General features: G+C 40.9%; 3 protein-coding genes across 5 annotated transcripts; 1 reads left to right on the top strand and 2 right to left on the bottom strand.

The window, feature by feature from the left end:
- Positions 1-7,895: 7,895 nt before the first annotated feature.
- On the top strand, positions 7,896-10,843 carry mettl5 (methyltransferase like 5). Of its 2 annotated transcripts, none has more exons than XM_027021109.2 (8): positions 7,896-7,971; positions 9,259-9,398; positions 9,568-9,682; positions 9,766-9,947; positions 10,055-10,137; positions 10,215-10,266; positions 10,414-10,463; positions 10,709-10,843. In XM_027021109.2, the coding sequence occupies exons 2-8, from the start codon at positions 9,299-9,301 to the stop codon at positions 10,748-10,750; spliced, it is 624 nt and encodes a 207-aa protein (XP_026876910.2). In that variant the 5' UTR covers positions 7,896-7,971; positions 9,259-9,298; the 3' UTR covers positions 10,751-10,843. The 2 variants fall into 2 exon arrangements, with proteins under 2 accessions (XP_026876910.2, XP_026876911.2); XM_027021110.2 differs by having other exon boundaries at positions 7,912-7,971; positions 9,262-9,398.
- Positions 10,844-10,927: 84 nt separating this feature from the next.
- On the bottom strand, positions 10,928-14,335 carry klhl23 (kelch-like family member 23). Of its 2 annotated transcripts, none has more exons than XM_027021102.2 (4): positions 14,164-14,335; positions 12,720-13,951; positions 12,163-12,315; positions 10,928-11,718 (listed from the first exon to the last, which is right to left on the bottom strand). In XM_027021102.2, the coding sequence occupies exons 2-4, from the start codon at positions 13,933-13,935 to the stop codon at positions 11,408-11,410; spliced, it is 1,680 nt and encodes a 559-aa protein (XP_026876903.2). In that variant the 5' UTR covers positions 13,936-13,951; positions 14,164-14,335; the 3' UTR covers positions 10,928-11,407. The 2 variants fall into 2 exon arrangements, with proteins under 2 accessions (XP_026876903.2, XP_026876904.2); XM_027021103.2 differs by having other exon boundaries at positions 11,623-11,662.
- Positions 14,336-14,778: 443 nt separating this feature from the next.
- phgdh (phosphoglycerate dehydrogenase) lies at positions 14,779-19,976 on the bottom strand. The gene is made up of 12 exons (XM_027021101.2): positions 19,656-19,976; positions 19,052-19,203; positions 18,564-18,629; positions 18,343-18,397; positions 18,079-18,177; positions 17,818-17,950; positions 17,447-17,595; positions 17,130-17,282; positions 16,437-16,575; positions 16,009-16,136; positions 15,585-15,798; positions 14,779-15,457 (listed from the first exon to the last, which is right to left on the bottom strand). Exons 1-12 carry the CDS (start codon positions 19,791-19,793, stop codon positions 15,303-15,305), a joined length of 1,581 nt encoding a protein of 526 aa, XP_026876902.1. The 5' UTR covers positions 19,794-19,976; the 3' UTR covers positions 14,779-15,302.
- Between the last annotated feature and the right edge of the window lie 160 nt (positions 19,977-20,136).

Consider the following 20,136-nt stretch of genomic DNA (forward strand, 5'->3'; position numbering starts at 1 on the left):
ACAGCGTCAAAACAACAGCACACGCCTCACTCACACATCCCGTAAAAGCACAATGACACCCATATCACAGAGAATTCCACTGCTCCCCAACCCCTCATTTCCTTTGGGAGCTGACGACCTGTAATCACACTCACAGAAACCACTGTACTTCATTACTGCAGTGATTACACCAATTAGCAGCATGTAGGGAGTGGCCCACAATGCCCAGCACCATAACCAGACTGCTGGCTCTCCCCGCCAGCAGTCTGGCTGGTAGACGCTGCCTTTTGCTGCTGACCTGGAGCCTGTTTAGAGGTTTCTCTTGTAATGGTTAAGGGTAGACACCTTGTTTCATCTATTAAACACAGCCTCTGCTGATGTTGTATTACAACTAACAAGTTGTGCACTGGAGAGCCATTTGTCAAACACACGTGAATCTGCTTCCCTGCCTCATTTTTAATTCATGCCCTGTGTGTCTGTGATTTCCTAGAAGAACAAAAAAAATGACCCACCCCCCTCCCAACAGAGGGCTGATTCCACAGAGGTGGCTATGCGTTTCCAGGAGATCTTATTTTCCAAGCTACATGCTGCTTTTGACTGTGAACCAAAAGGCCTTTACCTGGAGCTCCAACTACTTAGTCTTCTGTTTGTTGAAAGCAAATAGAACAGAAACATCATCATCTCTATATTGTTACAATATACATTGCAGGTGGAACATTTAAATGACTAAGTAAGATCTATTAAGAAAGGTTGCGTTGTATTTAGTTGGTTCACTGATGCGCAAAAGTACATCTGTTGCATATTACTACATGTAGAAGATGTGCTATTTATGGAGGAACAAAATGCCCAATCAAGGAGTGGATACATAGTTTGGGTGAGTAACCACTTACAAGATCATTCTCCTCATTTGGCTTTGATGTGCACTTGTCTGCCACAGAAAGATGGAACCATAAAGGAGTATGAAGATCTAAAGACCCACTGATCTTTCCTCATTCTGAGTCAGACCAGGCACTCTGTTTTTGCCCTTCAACTCAACACATGACACAAATGTGAAAATCCGAACATGAGATTAGCAGCTTTTTTCATGCCATGCCCCTATCCCTTTCAACATCTTCCTCTCAACAGATGTCAAGTTCAGGAGCGGCATCCCAGCCAGCCACAAGTGAGCATATTTGCTTACCACAAGCTTGAGAGGGAAGCCACAAAACAGCCTTATGCAGCTCAACATAAAACAAAACTCTGATGAGGAGGGGGGAAAATGAAGAAATTTTTCAAAAATGTGGGGGAGGGGGGAGAAAAAAAACTAAAGATTTTCTAATCCAGCCTTTATTGAGGTTCCTGGTTTCAGCGTTGCAACCTTTTTTATGTGTGAGAAGAGCTCCCTGTAATTTCCTCACCACCACCACTGGACCGGCTTGTAATAAAAAGATGACTATTTTGGGATTCTCTGTAATAATGGATTCTTCTTGTCTTCATGCACGTCTGTCTTTCTCCCCTGTTTGAAGATGAATAGACGGCAGGTGGGAATGGATGGATCAGATGATGAACAAGTGGATCGATGGATAGATGGATGCTTGGAGGAATGGATGGGTGGGCAGATGAACAAGCAAATGGATGCATGAATGGATCGATGGATGGATGGAGGCTAATATTAAAATTCTGACATCAAAACAATAACAGGAAGGGCCACGGCCTCTGTTGGCCCAGTAAGGTCTTAAACATGAAAATGAATACATAAATGTTGAGCTAAGCAAGTTAAGCAAGTATGAGTTAAGCAAAACCTGATCTGATGAAAATAAAAGTGTCACAGACAATTTAATTCATACCTTCCTCTTTACAATGAATTTATGAAATGTACAGCAAATGAATGTCTGCATTAGTATCAATAACTGAAAGGCTACACCTCACTAACTCGTAACTGAAAGCACTGAACGTAAACTGCCCCATATTCTTCCGGTGGTGAGGGTCTTTAAAGATGGAGAAAAGTGCGGTTTGCCTGTCTAATACAGCAGTGGCTGAATTTCCCCCAAAAATCGCAAAAAAAAGGGAAAAAGCACACTCTTGTTGCATGACAAAATCCCTCCCAACCAAGACTTGTCCTTTAATACCGAGGCCTTTTCATGTGGCTTCTCCACGATTGCACATGAGGAAATGCAAACCACAGAGCTGGGGCAGTGCTTATTATACTCTGAGACACTCTGTGTATGTGTGTTGCTATGAGCTGAAGGAATGCTTGCTACAATCCATGCAGGGCATTTTAAACTGAATTGACACGTCTTAATTTGCCGACAAAACTTTGGAAAGAGAGCAAAGTAAAGAGGGAAGGGGTTCACACACACTGTATGTAGCATGCTGTGACACTACCTATAATACAGTCCATGTCCCAGTAAGGTCATTAGATCACACAGGATGGATGCATTCGTAGCTGCCAGCCAGTTCATTTGCCTATAAACCCAAACCCTTCTGTTCACATTAAGCCACTCTCAGCTCATGATATAACCTGAAACTCATTCTAAGCTTGGCTTTGAAATGATTCATTTATTATTATTAAACAATTACTTATTATTACATATTCTCTCATTATATATATATATATATATATATATATATATATATATATATATATATATATATATATATAGGATTGAATTAATATTAAAAGGCCTTTCTTGTAGTTTAGTTATTTTTAACTTACATTTTCAATTTACATTCAAATATTAACACGCCCACCCCCCACAAAAAGGGTAATGATGACCTCATAAATATAATTAAAATCAAGATGATTACTAATCAAGAGAATTAATTATTCTTGTCCCAGGCGGATCTTAGACCTTCAGCAGCCTTAAACCACTGTCTGCCTACAATACCAACGAAAAATGAAAAGTGGCCACAATTTTTAGATTAGGTTTAGACACTGTGCAAGCGTCAATAAATGGAAGTTAAAGAAGCACTCAATCAAAGGAACATTAAATGCTCCTCCTGAAACTGTGACTGCCAAATCTCTGCTTTGTCCTACAGTGTGCTAGGTAGATATTAGAGAAACTCAAATTGAGCAGAATGGTCATCTATGCTAAGTTACAAAGAAGACCAAATAGGACAGTTTTACATTTTACACCTGTAGTGCATACCTCCACAAAATTGGGCATAGCACATTTGCCAGCGAAAATATGGCTAATGTTTTACCTTTAAACAGGAGAACACACAGAGCATGCTGAACTTGGATAATAGTTATCCCATGAATTACATAATAGTTCAGAAGAGTAAGCCCAGTGCTCAAAGTGCTTTCTCCAGCAAACAGGAGAAGTTTCGAGTGATTTTACATGTACCAGATTTTCACCTGCTTCTAAGAACACCTACGTACCAAACACAATGCTTCTTAAGCAAAGCCTTTATTTACCGGAGGGAGTGCCACCAAATTCTCATTTACATTGGGTATAGGGCAGACAGCCCAAGAGAAACTTGCCACATAGCCTCTCGCTCTAAAACTCCACTACTTTGTGTTCTCGTGCATGGCTCTCCTCATCTGTCCACTCTTATCTCCTTTCCCCCCTGGTGCCAGTTGACTGAGGACAGCATCTTCATGGGCACACTAATGGGCTCCAGAGTTGGGTGCTGGAGAAGGTGACCCCTCCCCTGGCCCAACGGCTCTCTCTGCCTTCTCCCCCAAAATCCGGTCTGCCTGCTGCCATGCATGAATTACCAGCCACAGGAAAGTTAAAAAAGAGGACTCTAAATTAAGTGCCCTCTCATTCCAGCATTTTCATGGTTTGGCTAAAAACAGGGTGCAAGATGATTCACATTTTATAAGCTCTCTCTCTTGCGGCCGACTGCGTCACCCTGGCGCTCCGACTCCACCACTCATTCACACATATCTCTCTCTTGTTCTCTCTCTAATTCAGAAGTCCAAGTCTTCTGATGGATGAAGGATAACTGAGATGTACCTTATACTACCTACAGAAGCAAGACAAGCATAAACTGGATGACATTGAAACTGGAAGGGCTTAAGAGGTAACAGGTGAGCCAAAATTATATTTTCCAGTGTACTCAAGCTGGAGAATTTTCCTCCAGTTTCTATTTGTGCAGTTTACATAGTGAATGATTTTACCCTTAATCTCAGTATAGCACACAAACACAAGTACAACAAAACAAGAACCTCCACTATACACTCACAATGGATAGACACAGCATTTTTTCTTTAATGTAAAACTAGCTGCTGCAGGCCAGGAAGGAGCAAAGTAACGGGAATGACATTTTTCTAAATGAGTCTGACAGCTAGTGCTGCTCTGACCACTGTCGATTATCATTTCCTCATCATGGCTGCCACTGGCCTGGCACTGTGTGCCAGGAAAAACATCAGGCTGCAGAGGGCAACGTAGCCTGTCTGGGAACTGTACAGTCAGGAAACGGGTCACTGGGCTGCAGCCTCAGCTCTAAGCCCTAAAGTTAAGCTATACTGCCCCCTCTTAATCGCAGTTAGTACTACAAACAGAACAGCGTCACTGCTTTGTTCATTCAAAAAGGCTGAGAATGGGAGTACTTTCCATTCCATCAGGGTTGTCATGCCTAGTGAGAATAGTTTGCACACATGCAACTGTGGGCTATGTGTTTGTGTTAGAAAGTAAACTGTCTGTAGAGAATGACAAACAAAATTACCCTAGCATCAAACAAATACCATACTACTCTTTGGCGTTTGTAAACAGAGCAATTCTATGGAGGAAGAAAGAGGTTACAAGTTCACCACAAAAGAAGTTTAAAAAAAAAAAAACATGAATTACATTCCACAGTTACAATTGTATATACTGTGGCATCCGCCACAGACCCTGGGGCTTGTAGGATCATGGGCATGCATAGAGAAGCATCGCAAGGATTCCCAGAATGCCTTGCCCCTCCCTGCGCTGCATTCTTTAATTAAATTTAATATTTTAGTGTTTGCTGCTTGATGTTTTGTACTTTGTTGGTTCTCACCAGTGTTCCCAAGGAGGGGCGTATCTTTTATCTTGGTCATGTGTTGGTCCACTTTGATGGTATACTCACAATCCAGGAGCAGGTATTCCAGGCTATTAAGTCTGCAAACCTCAAGCTGCACTCCTTCAGAGCTTTTGCGGGACACAGAATAGAAACCTTGCAAACGTGGAGACAGTGTAGTGGTGGACTACGCCACTGGACATCGGTGAGCTGCGGAGCTTCCTGGGTTGGCTTCATACTATTGACATTTTGTGCATGGTTTCACTAACATAGCTGCACCTCTACTGGCTTACATGGAAGGAGTCTGCATTCCAGTGTGACAAGGAGGCTAAGCATGCATTTCCAGCTCTACGCACTCAGCTATGTGAGGCACCGTTGCACCGTTGCACCGTTTCCCAGGGCAGGTGTCGGCATGGATACAGATGCCAGGGATAAGTGCACTGGCATTGTACTCTCACAGGTACAGAATGGGACTGAGACTACAGCCGGAATGTATGCAAGCCATTTCTGCCCTTAACTGTACAGCATCCCCTTCATCCTGCGTACTGATCACGCCTCGCTGACTTGGCTCGTGTAGTTCAGAGAGCCGGAGGATCCGGTTGCCAGATGAACCAATTCACCACCTGACACCATGCTGAACACCTACATAGTAATGCCAATACCCTGTCTCACTGCTCCGACAAATGCACAGTGAAGTCACACAGTTGCTGAAGCAGTCACATGACCTGCTCCAGTCTCTCCACTCTGGTGCGCCTATGGAGACAGTCGCCATGGAGCTGGGGTCTCTGAGGATCTCTACAGCGACCAGGAGCATAAGTTTGAGTCAGCAGTCATGACTGATGTCTGCCGCCTGCTGGGTGCCAAGAAGACTCGGATTATGCTGCTTCAGCCTCAGAGCGATGGCCTGCTGGTAGAGTGTTTCGGCTTGAAGCTGAACACTCACACAACACTAGCGCAACCTGGAATGCCAATTGCCCTTGGTCCTGCTGGCATGCTGCTCGGCAGTGCAGGAGATGAAAGGGTTCGCTCCAGTCCTTCTGAGCACAGAATGTCTGCAGAGCTCGTGTTTGGCTGTCTGCCAGGATCAGACGAGGAAAGCACGCCCAGAGCTGGGCACACCAAGGAATTCTGCCACCATCTCTATACCGTGCACCAGGGCAAAGCCAGCACTCATCAGAAACAAGCCTACAACACATGCTGTCAGGGACAGATGCGCCCACCAGGGACCACAAAAAGGGATGCTGCCTCAAGCTCCAATCACCATGAGAGAGCCCCTGCATTTAAGCAAGGTAATCCTTTGGGTCTGGGTGGGGTGTCACACTGTTGTGGCCCAAAGGGACTGACTTACCCCATACTGGCCCCACAAAGGAGCGAAGCAGAGACTGTGGCCAACCAAGATGTAGAACAGAAAGCGGCTAAAAGCAGCTAAATGGTGTCTTCCATTGGGACCCTGGGGTTGTGAGCTCCTGGCCAGGCATAGAGGAACACAGTAAGGATTCCCAGGATGCCGTGTACCTCTTCTCTCCCCATTATTTAGTTACATTTAATGTTTTATTACATAGGCAAAAATGTTGACTAATGTATACATATTGGTTCATCTTATTCGCATCTATTTAGAGTTTATTACAGTACAAAAATTGTGTTACTGTCCTTGTAGTGTATGTCTTGTGGAGTGTTATTTACCTCCTCCCATTTGCCCTGTTTACTGCTTGATTTCTTGTGTTCTTATTCTAAAATGGTGTTTTCTGAATCTTCTTCACTGCCAATTCTACAGTACACACGGTCTGTGCACAATCCTCCAGCCCCCATTCAACCCAGAGCAGGAGGGGAGGCTCTGGGCACTCTGTGAGAAGAATTGGCATGGCTAGCCTGAGGTTTGGAGGAAGAATGGTAGCAATGCTGTTACTGTGGTGCTGGTCAGACAGCAGGCTTTAGGTTTCCTCGCCGCAGCAGCTCTGACCACATCTCCTCGTCACTCACACTCAATCTCCTTAACCATTTTAAGCTAGAAAATGCTTCCTTACTAAATACTGCTCCACCCTACACTTAAATTGCATACATTAAAAAACACCATCTTCTACACCCACATAATAGAAAATAAAACAGGCTCACTGGCTCATTAAAGCTGCTGGAATGGACTGACCAGCTTTTCATTCACATGTTCTGATGTTGTTTATGGTCTCCACTCCTGCTTCATGAACAAGGGCAAAAAACTAAACAAACAAACAAATAAACAAACAAACAAAAACAGGACCTGTGATGAGAGGGCCTTCAAACAGTCTGGTTTCTGGTTAAGACAAAGTGAGAGAGTTCAGGACTCTTGAGTAAATAAGAATGATATATACAGCAGCAGAATGGGTAAAACCTATTTCTTATCAGCAAGCATACAAATATATGAAATAGCCTGTATAAAGCTAAATATTTAAAAGCAAATATCATCATGCAATTGTTCTTTTTGGTGAACATACAATTACATTTTCTATTGGATTTCTGTTATGGATTCCACCAAAGATCTGGGCAAATTATTGACTTAAAATTCCAAGCTTTGTGAAAAAAGTGTATAAGTCAGGCTTTCCCAATCCTTTCCTTAAAAAAACCCAGTAGTCCATGATTTGCTCTATCTCACTTCCCTTCATGTCTCATTGTGTAAACAAGAACTCTGAATGCTTGGTACAAGCCTGCTGAGATGGGATAAATCAAAAATGTACACTGTCTAAGAAGTCTCTGAGGACTGTTTGGGAAATATTGGATACAATGAAAGAATGACAAAAGAATATAATTGTTATGTAAATTTAAAAGAGAATTGCAAATATTTCACATCTATGGTTAAAATCAGAATATAATTTCGCTATAATTTTAGCAGTGAAAATAACATAAAATGATATGGATTAAGACCTATATCGCACTAATCTCAGGACTCTTGTTTTGACGTATTGCACAAAACGTCTAATCCGGAAGTAGGATACAGGGAAACGAAATATGGCGCTACACGTTTGAACAGTTTACTAGCTAGCTCGGAATGTGCATGTAAGTGCCTTTAAACGAATTACTGCTCTGCATATCTACCGGCAAAGAAAGCCGTGGCCAGCTAGTTACGTGAATCTCCCGTGAAACCATATGCAGTGTGCTCAGACGCTTCTAGTAGTAACGGCTCGGCTAAGTTTATTTAGGAAGAATTCAGGCTTATATATAGCCTATATATAGCCTAGCTGGGTTAAAGGTCCAGAAAATACTTGCCTACCTGCGCGTAAGACGTTTCTCTCTTCGGTTTTAGTAGTTTATGATCACAAAGTTCTGGCGCTGCATTATGTGACACCTGAGATTTGCAGGGCTGGTTTGTTCATACGTGGCTGTACGCTAAGATCCCCCCAGACGTGCGCTGTGATGGCACGTCTGCTCTTTGGCCACATGGAGGCGGGGGAAGCTAGACAATGCTGGCCGGGCATTAGCACAAGGCTGGAGGTGGACATCTGTTGGTCGCTCTTTCCAACGCCACCTTTCCAACTATCACAATGGCCGCTAGCTAATGTATATGTGAACCAATGAGGGCAGTGATAGCTCAGTGGTTAAGGTCCTTGACTTGTAATCAGAAGGTTGCTGGTTCAAGCCCTGCCACTGCCAAGTTCCCACTGTTGGGCCCCTGAGCAAGGCCCTTAACCCTCAATTGCTCAAGTTGTACTCACTCATAATTGTAAGTTGCTTTGGGTAAAAGCGTCAGCTAAATGCTGTAAATGTAATTGTTTAGGAAAACACAGCGAAAAAGGTTACGTTTTTCTGCTGAATTAAACAATGCCAAAAAGGTGCACGAAAACTGCTTTTCTGGCTATAGGATTGCTTGAGTTCTAATTAAGAAGACAGTCAATTTGGCATGTTTCAAAGAGTTCCCTACTTCACCTGTTAGTACAGCTGGTGCACTGCACTTTACTCGCTGGAAAATTCCCCCAATACACCATCAAAATCAGTGTTCCTGAACAATGCTATTTTACATTTTTGAAATGGCACTCCTATATTGGTCAGTTACCAATCTATTCGCTAGCATGATGGATGTATCAAGGATATACGTACTAATATAACATTAAAATGACTAGATTTGTGTACACTGACGAGGGCCCTGTTCTTAGTCCAAACATTGTAACATTAATTCTGTTCTCCAAACAACCACAAAAAGTGTACCTTCACACTATTTTTAGTATGACTATACCATTAGTATTCTCTGCACTCGGGAGCTGTTTTGAGACCTACCCAATGTCTACCTTCATTCTCCATCACTTGGAGAATGCCCTCATTGCATTTATTCTGTACAAAACACTTTAGCAGGTAAGCTACTGAAAGTGCTCTCAGGACTCATAACCTCATGAAACTGAAAGAATTGGAAAGTTGCCTTCAGCAAGTAGATGGATTTGAGGAGCCAAAAATTCTCTTGGAACAGTACCCTACCAGTCCCCATATAGCAGGTAGGTATATTGTAATGTACTGGAGAAATCACTTCAGTAAACTATATATCATTGATTACATATCCTATTCTAAATAATCCTCATGATTTATCAGGAATCTTTTGTTAATCTAATGAAGTTAGAAAAAATGTATGTAGTATCATGTTTCATTTCTTTCCACTTATCTCAGGTTGTATGCTCTACACCATCCACAATACATATGATGACATTAAAAATAAACTGGTTGCTGATTTGGGGTGTGGATGTGGAGTGCTTAGCATAGGAGCAGCAGTCTTGGATGCAGGGTGAGAATAAACAAGTTACGGAGCTCACTTTTAATGAGTATAATATGATAATTATAATGTTGCACTACCATTTTTCCCAACAGACTGTGTGTGGGGTTTGACATTGACAGTGGTGCGCTAGACATTTTTAAACAAAATGTGGAAGAATTTGAACTGTCAAACATTGACACGGTCCAGACCGATGTCTCCACCATTGGTTCATCATTTGCAAAGAAATTTGACACTGTGATCATGAACCCCCCTTTTGGCACAAAACATAACCAGGGTAAGAGAATACTGCAAGTGGCTGACAGATACGTCAAGCATCATGCCAAATTCCGTCAAACTCACTATGTCATTATTGCATCCATTGGTCCTGTTTCTCATTTGAAGGTATAGACATGCAGTTCCTGAAGACAGCAATTTCCATGGCTAGAGGAGCAGTGTATTCTCTTCATAAGACTACCACAAGGGATGTAAGTGCTCTTATTACTGTTAGAAGTACAGTACACTCAAATGGACAATTTTAGAACCGAGTTATGCTTTTCTGCAGCATATAAGTAAGAAGGCAAGTGACTGGAAAGTGAAAATGGAAGTAATTGCAGGTAATACATGCAGATTCTCTTTGCAGATCATCTAATATACAAGGTTGATGTGTCATATATAAAATATAAAGAGTATAGTTCTTGTCATATTGTGTTCAGAGTTTTGATTCCCTAATAGCTCTATGTTTGCCTTCATTTAATTTACAGAGCTTAGATATGATCTCCCAGCATCCTATAAGTTCCACAAAAAGAAATCGGTAAGAATCAATGAATATTCACCATAAAACTGACTTTCTTTAGTACTGCAGTTATTTGAAAGTACTGCAAATTATCTGATGCTTTATGTGGTTTTATTTAAGAAAATTCACAGAAAAGATATGAATGCAACATGGATGAAAGACATTGTCATTTGTTCATTTATGTATATGTCCCAATTTGGGTTCTAAATCAGTACTCATTTGCTCATTTCTGCTATTTTCATTTTTGTTTCGAAAAATTCTAGGTTGATATCCAGGTAGACTTCATTCGATTTACTCCTAAATGAAGCTAGGGCCAGATCTCTCTTCTCCTAATATTGTTGTTTGTTTTTATGGGGACTGTTTGTTTGATTATTGTATAGTGGATGCATTTCAAAATAAATGTTATTAATATGAGTAATATGTGTCTTCCTCTAGATGGCAATGTATCCGATTGATATGATGCTGAATTAGGTCATGTACATGAGGAGGGTCAAAAGCTGTTCATAGTAAGTCAACAAGAAACAGTGGAGTTATAGATTAACAATTTTATTTAACAATAAATATGCCTTAATTATTTAAATATTTTTTCCCCCGTATGAAATCTCAACACTATCAAAAGTCAAGATTAGAAGAAAAGTGACAAAGTTCACATAGCCTCATTTAATAGTTCATGCGCTCTTTTCATCTTGAATCTTAGTCATATAGCAAGTTTTTCACAATATGAATTCACCAGTCTTCATCTTGATATTTTCATATATCTCCAAGTTACAACATTCACTTGTGTAAGTAATAAGATGATTAATAAGATGATAAATTACAAAGTGTGTGTGTATAGAACATTTTGGAAACATTTTAGGAATGCATAAGTATTAAATCAACCTCCTGATCATTACACGAGACAACTCGCAGAAATGTGTTCAGTATTTCACAGCACACTGCATCTTTTAGGAAGCATATTGATGCTAGACAGCAAACACACAAATGCACCCATGTGAGCGAGTGGGAGTAGGTAGATTTCCTACTACCTCCCAGCAGTCAGTCTCCGGGTCATATCGCTCTATACTCTGCAAATATGTGCCCTTCGAGAAGGAATAGCCGCCAGTCACGTAGATGCACCCATTCATTACTGCAGCCCCACATTCCATCCTTCTCTCCTTCATTGTGGCCACCTGCTTCCATTCGTCTTTGTCTGGGTCATAGCAGTCTGTGATCGTGGTCTGACCACCGACCAAGTACAGTTTGTTGTTCAGTGACACTGAGCAAAGCCCATACTCTGGAATGGTTTATGAATGGTTAAGTGATTTATAAAGAATTTGTTATACCATTTGATTATGTTGATTTTCTCCTTTTAATGGTTTTGAAGATGATTTGATATGAACTCAGCATGAGGCAAGTTTCTTTGTGGGTGCTTTATACTACATGTATTAAATAAATGCTCACACACCCACTAAGCTTATCTAGAAATGTGCAGTTACAGGCAAGTAACTGGCAAGGAGGCTGTTACATTTTTACATTTAAGTACAGCTCACATGAAATGGATCAAATTGCTTTGTAGTCCTCAAATGAACCAGTTTATGCTCCACAGAGCAGGTGCCCCACATGGACGCAGCCATGTTTAAAATAGATTTAGTGCAGAATATCTGAAAGATCGAGGCTACTAGATGACAGTATAGTTGCTGTTTTGTAACATGAAGAAAAATGACTGCAGATCCCATACCTGGATGTGGGCTTATTGCTGTAATGCTCCACTCATTGATGTCAGATCTGTACGTTTGGATTTTGTCATAGGTGCAGTTTCCCCTGTAACCATAGTGGCCTCCCGTCACATAGATTCTGTCTTGCACCACACATGCAGTAGCATTTCCAACACCTTCAAAAGATAAACAAACATGGCTGATTCATACATATTTTTCCATGTTGGAACATACAGTTCAACTTGGCAGTAGCCAGTTGGTGATTTTTTAATTTATTTTTTTAACAACCCTGGGTCATATTTTTATGGCCGTCACTAATTATAGGCTGCTGCGCAGTCTCTAAGTCTGTGTATATGCTTAGTATTGACAGTGCAGAAATTATGGTTTCTATAATTTCTTTCATAATTTCTTATTGTTGTGTTTTAAATAGCTTAAACCTCATAAGCCAAAATAAGTTCTCTTGATTTTTACAGTTCATTATAAAATTATAATAGATGGCAAAAAAAATTCTATACCCTTCTATGTTAAATCTTTATAGTCTTATTTTTAATTCTTTATTATTTTAGTGCATTTTTCATACCTTGTATCATATCAGCCACAGGGAACCATTTCTTTTTTAAAGGATCATAGAACTCAGTGTCAGAAGCAGGGGCACCATTCCTGTATCCGCCTATGGCATATATACATCCATGTAAAGGCACAGAGCAGTGATAGTACCTAGCACTGATCATAGGACGGCCCTCTGTCCAGTCATCTGAGTCGGTGTTGTAAATCCACACTGTGTCCAACGCATCCACAGTCTGTGTCCTGTATCCTCCTGTCACGTAGATGTTAGGATGGAGAAGTGAGATGCTGTAACTCTCTCTTGTGTAGTTTGGCATGTCTTTCCTTTGAAGCCATGTGTTGGATATGGGATCCCACATGTGAATTTCTGACAGTGGGTGCCAGTAATATCCTCCTATGATGTACATGCATGATGTGAGCTTTTTGCAAGCTAGAGTGAAGTCATTTCCAAAGGAGTTCATTGCTTGCATAATGATGAATTTCAATTTACGTTCATTACATGCTTTGTGCACTTCTAAAGCTGTTTGGAGGTACATATTATCCACCTCAAGTTGGATGCACTGCAGTAGTTCCTGAACGTTACCTCTTCGAGAATCTATGTCAGAGGTAACCCACTTCACCACCGCTTCCATCAGGGTCTCCTGCTTCCACACATTTAGGTTCTCAACGGACAGCATAGCTGTAAGCCTTTTGAGATCAAGTCCCAGAAACTCTTCTTGATGCACCAGCTCCTCAAATCTGCTGAGCATGATCCTCCGCGCCTCACGCTCTAGCAGCGCACAAACGTGAAGCTCGGCAAACGAGTGCATTCCAAGGCAGTTATCAATGTCCAAAAAACGCACCAAAAACTCTTCACAGGCCTTCTTTAAGGAGTTAAATTGGAGGAGGTCAGCTGCTTCAAGGAGACTTTGCACATTGCCTTGCGTAATGCTCACCTTTGAGGTATAGATATAGTCTACCAAAGCGCTCAGAATCTCAACGTCTACTCCAAACAGATTGATAACACCGTGTGAACGTTCCTTCATGTCTAAGGTGAACATTACCTTAAAATAGGCGCTACGAGCTGACAGCACAGCCTTGTGACAATGGAACAACTGTCCTGTACAACAGCGGAGAGTGATGTCTGTGAATAGGCCACTGGTGTAAAACCCTTGAAGAGCATCCAGAACTTCAGATGAATGAGAGTAATCACAGAATTCATAGGTGTAACATTCTTGATCCTTGCCTGACATGATTTATTTTATATAACTGGGAGAGAAAATAAGCATTTTTAAAACATTTAACCATGTTAACATTTTTTAAAACCACTATTTTAAAAGGTGTTCTGCATCAAACATTCGGCTGTCACATCATTAAGGACAAGAACAAACTTCACCTACATATTTGTTTTGAGAAAAAAAAAAAAAAAAAAAAAAACGAGCTTCACAGAAAGCCTAATAACTGGATGCATTTCAGCTTACCTGATGTGAAGATAAGGAGCGATACCATTCGTTTTCTTGCGTTAAAAAGGTAAAACGATGTGATTCATTGGCATAGATTCTCACGCGTGCGCCTCACTGGGACAGATGAGACATGCGCTCCTATTTTGGTCACTGGATAGCTGGAGAGGCACCCGGCTGTCACCGGGCGTTGTTGATTCTGCACAGCCTCGTGGATAATGATAGCTGCCAACTAAAGAGAGCGTTCCATGCACACGCAGTAAATGTGGGGGAGGCTATACGAATAGACAGGCTACTAAATCAAACACAAATAACACTGTAAAAGGAAATGTTGCAGCACCTACGCGTCTCGCCAGTTGCCATGGCAGAATCGGATCTAATCCTAAAGGGCTAAAACCATTACATAATATAGCTTTTAAAGTGAAACTACGCGAGAAGACAGAAGGAATCCGTTCTGCACGTTTTCATTTTCATTGTTTTGTGACCGTTACCTGAGAATCGGACCATTACAATACTAGGTTACTCTTCAGTCCCGGACACACAGTGAACATAAAAGAACAAAAATAACTACGGGTGTACACACATATCGAGCGTATTCGTAAAATAGAAACGATACCAGTAAAAAGTGAATAAAGCTTCTGCTTGTCATACTTTTTTTTAATCGTTTTTATTAACGATAATCTATATTTCTACAACATAAGGAAAAAAAAAAGCTTTTAGAACAACGGTTTAGTGGTCCGTGTTTATCCTCACGTTACATGCGAAGTCTGTTAGCAAACTTGGCTGTAGTGAAAAAAAGTTAGAAAATCTAGTCGAACTTTTTACCAGTGTGGTTTTAAATCTACGTTCTCTGTAATTTGGCAAAAAATATACTATTTAATTATGTGCAATGAACAGGTACTGTACTCAGTAATTCGGTTAAATCATTTTGCTTCTGTTAGTCTCATCCGTAGCATTTTATTTGTGTGTGCATCAAAAAAATAGCCAACTGTAGTTTGCAAATTACTAAACATTTAGTATTTTACAGACCAAACATAAGGCTTAACAATGCTAAACTTTTCCTTGTAAATTCCACATTACAACAATGGTTTCCTAGTGTTAAATTTGTCAACCTTGTTAAACAGGATGCAATGCAATTCCCACCATCAGTTAGCAAGAATTTACATAGCGAGTTGTAAAGCCTCTTTCACCAATGACTTCAAAGTGCTGAGATCTGCAAGTTGAGAAGGAATCCCCACGCAGTACCATTGGTCATCACCAGGGGCAGAGGAGGCACTGAAGCGCTCCATCGCAACACCAGCTGTTGCCAGGATACCTGAAGAAGTAAGGCATCGTAATTGTCATTTTATTTAAAACATTTACCTGAATTTATTACTGCCGTTTCTCACCACCTACACGTGAAATTTATTAAGTTGTGATTAGCTGCGAGTAAGTTAGCTCACCAGTAACAGATGACAGGAGCTGAGGTGAGCCTGTGGCCTTAAAGAAGAGCAGGTTTCCAGAGAGAGGGACCGGCTGCCAGAACACACTGCCATTTAGCTCCAACAGTACAGGCACCCCTGCCTGTACTGAGCCTACAGCTTTATATATGCTGCCATTCACAGATACCTCCACCATACAGGCCATTTTAGCTTCGTCACTGTGACTTCTTTTTATCTGTTGGCAAGACCAGAAGAATATAACTCACTTTGTAGGTAAAGCTGCAGGAAAAACATGCCATTAATATATCTTAGGGAGATTATCACTCCTAAACTGTACTGTGCAGAAAGTACAGAATCTACACAACCTGAACTGATGAATATATAAGCTGTGTGTGGGTGGGCAAGAAGTGGATATTCATAGATACTTAAAACCACACAGCCTTACTGTAATCCCCGTCTCTTCTGCTAGAGGCAGCGCATTCACCAAGTTTGGAACAATCTCAGGCCCCTCAGTCAGCAGACCAACAACAGCCGCTGAACTCAGAAACCCAGCTGATTTCTTCAAACACTCTCCTGAGTGGCAACCCAACAACAATCGTCATTATAATGTTTCCACACAATTTCTCAAATCAAGGCAACAATACATTAAAAGCTGTAGTAGAGGCCAACAGTTCAAATGAAGCATGTAGTACACTTAACACTAGAAGGCCAACCACTGAAAATACACCAGGGACATTCTTGTGAATACAATAAAATTTTATTCAACTGCAGTAACAAAATATGCACCCACAAAGACTTCTTTAAATATATTTTTTTCATTAGTTATGGTTCAGGAGATGCAATTGTTGTTTTGGGCACAGCCCAGAGGCCCACCTTGAGTGGTGATATGGACATGAGCGAAGGGTTGTTTGGAGGAGCAGCAAGCCTTAAGAACCCGACCCATGGCCTTACCAAGACGGATCCACTGCTGCGAGTCAGGGCTGAAGGTGCAGGCCAGCACCTGGGCGTTCACCTAGGCAAGAGTGGGTGGGAATCAGTTAAACTAGGATCAAAATGTCTTCCAGTCATGTTAAACTTACAATAAAAATCAAATCATTTTCAATAATGGGAACTTCAACGAACATCACATTTGATACATCTTTTGACATTTCTAGAGGTATCAACCAATTTTTAATCATTATTTGCATTTAAATGTTTTTTCCACAACAAATGCCTCTATGGTAAACCAAATTAAACTTAAGACCAATTTTCCATTGCAGTGGCCAATACATTTCCATTGTGACTGGGTCCATTCTCTTGTTCTAATGTGAAATAAGGTGAACTCCCTCTTTAAAGAATATCCAAGCTCAATATGGAAGAGAAAATGACACTGTAATATAGATATAGTTAACCATGCAAGTCCTACACTGTAAAGAGATTATTCTCTGTGAATAAATAAAATTGTTTTGAAATTGGATGGAATTGTCAATTCATCGACACCACATTTTTACAGCATCAAAAATGTGCCATGAAACCCAGCTGTGCATTTTTGTTTTTGAACATGTTGGAGTTCTAGGTGAAACTCACAGCTCCCACTAATGCTTTGCCTTTGACCATGTCCACAATCTGTAGTGCGATGTCCTGGCCACAGCGAGCTTGAGCTTCCCTCGTGCTGGCTCCCAGATGAGGGCAGCTGATAACATTTGGATGCTTTATCAGGGTCCAGTCCTTTGGAGGCTCCTATAACAACATTACATATAAGCACCATGAAAGTCTCCCAATCATATACTGAGTATTAAAGACCAAATTATGCCTCTCAACACACAGAATGGAGTTATATACCACAAATAACTGTACTCCACTTTTTGATTCTGGCATTTTTAAAATAATTGGAGAGCTCTCACCTCTACAAACACATCCAGGCCTGCTCCTCCACACTGGCCAGACTCCAAAGCCCTTAGTAAAGCAGCTTCATCAATGATGCCTCCACGAGCACAGTTCACCACCTTCACACCTCTCTTACACTTAGCAAATGAGGCATCATTAAGTAATCCTATGACCAATCAAGTCAAAGTAATTAGATTGCACCTCTGCAGTTTTTCCTTTAAAAGAATGTCAATAACTTGAATGGAATTATTCTGAATGAATGTCCAAGATGCTACTTGAAATGAACATAAACAAGGTTTAAATTAATATTGCCAGAAAGTACAGACACACAGACTGATGCCACATCTCCAACCTGCTCATTGCCTTGCACAGTTTGAGCCATACTCACCTGTAGTGGAGGGCATGAGGGGTGTGTGCACAGTGATGTAATCACACTGGGGCCAGAGCTCCTCCAGAGACATCTGCTCCACCCCCCAGCTGGCAGACACTTCTGGAGGGGTGATGGGGTCATAGCCAATGGTCTGGCAATAAAATAAATACATTTTAAAAAATAAAATAAAACACGTGACAAGTTGTAGTCTGGTCCTTGGACAAAAACCAAAATTCTAGTACAAACAGTATGTTACATGCATGAATGAACTGATGTTACCCTCATGGCAAAAGACTGCATTCTTGAAGCCACCTCTTTTCCGATTCTTCCAAGCCCAATTATTCCAAGGGTTTTGCCATATAATTCTGCACCCATAAACTGCAAAATCATTAACAAAACATTGACCCATCTCCATTAAAGCTTGTATGGAATTAATTACCCAGTGGTCTGATCTAATTAGTACAGAGGCAAAAAAAAAGCATCTTTACACCAAATTGCCCACCAAACCATCAATTGCATGCAAATTTAAATTCAAGTCAGTACCTTTTTACGATCCCAGTTTTCTGCTTTCATTGACATAACAGCTTGTGGAACATGCCTTCAAAAGAAAAAAAAAATATGACAGTTATTATCTAGAAAACCAAGATGCTTCTAAAATAGCAGACTAAAATGCACAAGAACCACTTAACAAAAACAAACTCCATCATTAATACTTGTTACAGTTAGCCTGGTTTATATTGCAAGCTGCTACAGGTTTTACTTACCTTGACAAATTAATCACAAGAGCACAGGTCAGCTCAGCAGCACTGATGGTGTTGCCATTAGGAGTACTGTCAAATAAAAAGGATATTTAAATGGAGTGGTACACACAAAGGGTTACCACTGAAAATATTGGCCTAGATAAGGTCAATCATTCAAGCTTTGGAGAAGGCTCCAGAACATAACATACTTATGCAATTGTAGACCATTTTGAACCAGGTTTTAATAACCAATTTGATCCCATACATGAAAGTATCAAAATTCCAGTAATTCCACAGATGTGTCAAACACTAGTGTGCATGTATGCAAATTTGTCATCTTATTGAAAAATATCAGTATGCTCTGGATTATTGCCATGAGTTCAAATGCTACTTTGCCCAAGTATTAGATTAACTCTCATCAAGAGGAGAAGTCAATGCAAAACAGACACGCTGCCCACCCCCCAATACGCCAAGGAACCCATTTGTCTACAAGTGCGAGGTCCTTCCATTACTTCATGACAATTATGCCCTTCTTCGTTGCCACATCCACGTCCACATTGTCAACACCGGTCCCAGCCCGTCCAATGATCTTCAGGTTACTGGCAGCATAGATAATGTCAGCTGTAACTTTGGTTGCCGATCGAACCACTAGGCCATCGTAATCCTAGCAAACAGAAAGGGTCAGATTGACAGGTTATGCCGGGTCAGGACTCCGGGATACGCGCAGCTGCTGTCAAACAAAAACAATTGGGCTATTCGAAGTAAAAAAACAAAAAAACAAAACACAAGCTTATATCTCTTGGGCGTTGAATCATTGGTACGTTAAAGCATTTATTCAGAGCCATGCGGGAAGATACTCGGTTTATTTCATTTGCATTTATATCGTTAGCATGCATGCAGTCCTGCAGACACAGCCAGGGTGATGTTACATCATCCTAATGAGGAGACACCAATGGCGGGTCGCTGCGCAGCGAAGACAGTAGTCAAACAGTAACCAAGTTTCAAAAGTTGTGTGAAAATACAATACGCTACTCCAGAAGAACGCAATGAAATTTCGCACAGATTGTGATAGCAAAAATAAATAAATAAAATAAATAAATAAAATAATCAATTTACCTTAATCTGGACAATCAACTCCTCTTGGTTCATATTTTGCCTCTCTGTCACATCAATGCCATTTTCTTGCAGAATGGTCTTACAGCACGGATCAACACTCTCACTTATTAAAACGCGTTTGATTGATACTGGGGCCATTTTTTCGTGTCTTACGGGTGCAGCTTGCGGGATCTGATGAGCATATACGAACTGATTTTACGTCGCGGTCTTTGAATGAACAGGCAGTAAGAGTGACTCAGCTGAAAGCAAAGCCCGCCTCCACTTGATCAAAAGAACCAGTCAAATAATAAGCATTAATTACCCAACAGTCCCGTGCCCTTTAAGCGCCGAATTCATTGTACATAATTTGTTGTTGAGAGCTATGCTGGGGATTTCTTATAGTGAAATAGGCTACCGTATCTGTTTAAGATTATTTTTTGTCGTTCAAGCGCCTAACCAATTAGGAGAATCACGTGTCAGCACTCTATCTTTTTACATTCTA

This window comes from Electrophorus electricus, chromosome 2 (assembly GCF_013358815.1).
Source record: "Electrophorus electricus isolate fEleEle1 chromosome 2, fEleEle1.pri, whole genome shotgun sequence".
Classification (NCBI taxonomy): Eukaryota; Metazoa; Chordata; class Actinopteri; order Gymnotiformes; family Gymnotidae; genus Electrophorus; species Electrophorus electricus.

Bases quoted from the DNA above. Each gene is read 5' to 3' on its own strand.
- mettl5 (XM_027021109.2), top strand. From the start codon at position 9,299: ATGAAACTGAAAGAATTGGAAAGTTGCCTTCAGCAAGTAGATGGATTT. The intron at 10,267-10,413 runs GTAATACATGCA...TTTAATTTACAG, and splicing joins GAAAATGGAAGTAATTGCAG to AGCTTAGATATGATCTCCCA. The intron at 10,464-10,708 runs GTAAGAATCAAT...GAAAAATTCTAG, and splicing joins AGTTCCACAAAAAGAAATCG to GTTGATATCCAGGTAGACTT.
- klhl23 (XM_027021102.2), bottom strand. From the start codon at position 13,935: ATGTCAGGCAAGGATCAAGAATGTTACACCTATGAATTCTGTGATTAC. The intron at 12,316-12,719 runs GTATGAAAAATG...TATCTTTTGAAG, and splicing joins TGTGGCTGATATGATACAAG to GTGTTGGAAATGCTACTGCA. The intron at 11,719-12,162 runs GTATGGGATCTG...AAACCATTCCAG, and splicing joins AGCAATAAGCCCACATCCAG to AGTATGGGCTTTGCTCAGTG.
- phgdh (XM_027021101.2), bottom strand. From the start codon at position 19,793: ATGGCCCCAGTATCAATCAAACGCGTTTTAATAAGTGAGAGTGTTGAT. The intron at 19,204-19,655 runs GTAAATTGATTA...TCTGTTTGCTAG, and splicing joins AGTTGATTGTCCAGATTAAG to GATTACGATGGCCTAGTGGT. The intron at 17,596-17,817 runs GTGAGTATGGCT...GATTGGTCATAG, and splicing joins CCTCATGCCCTCCACTACAG to GATTACTTAATGATGCCTCA.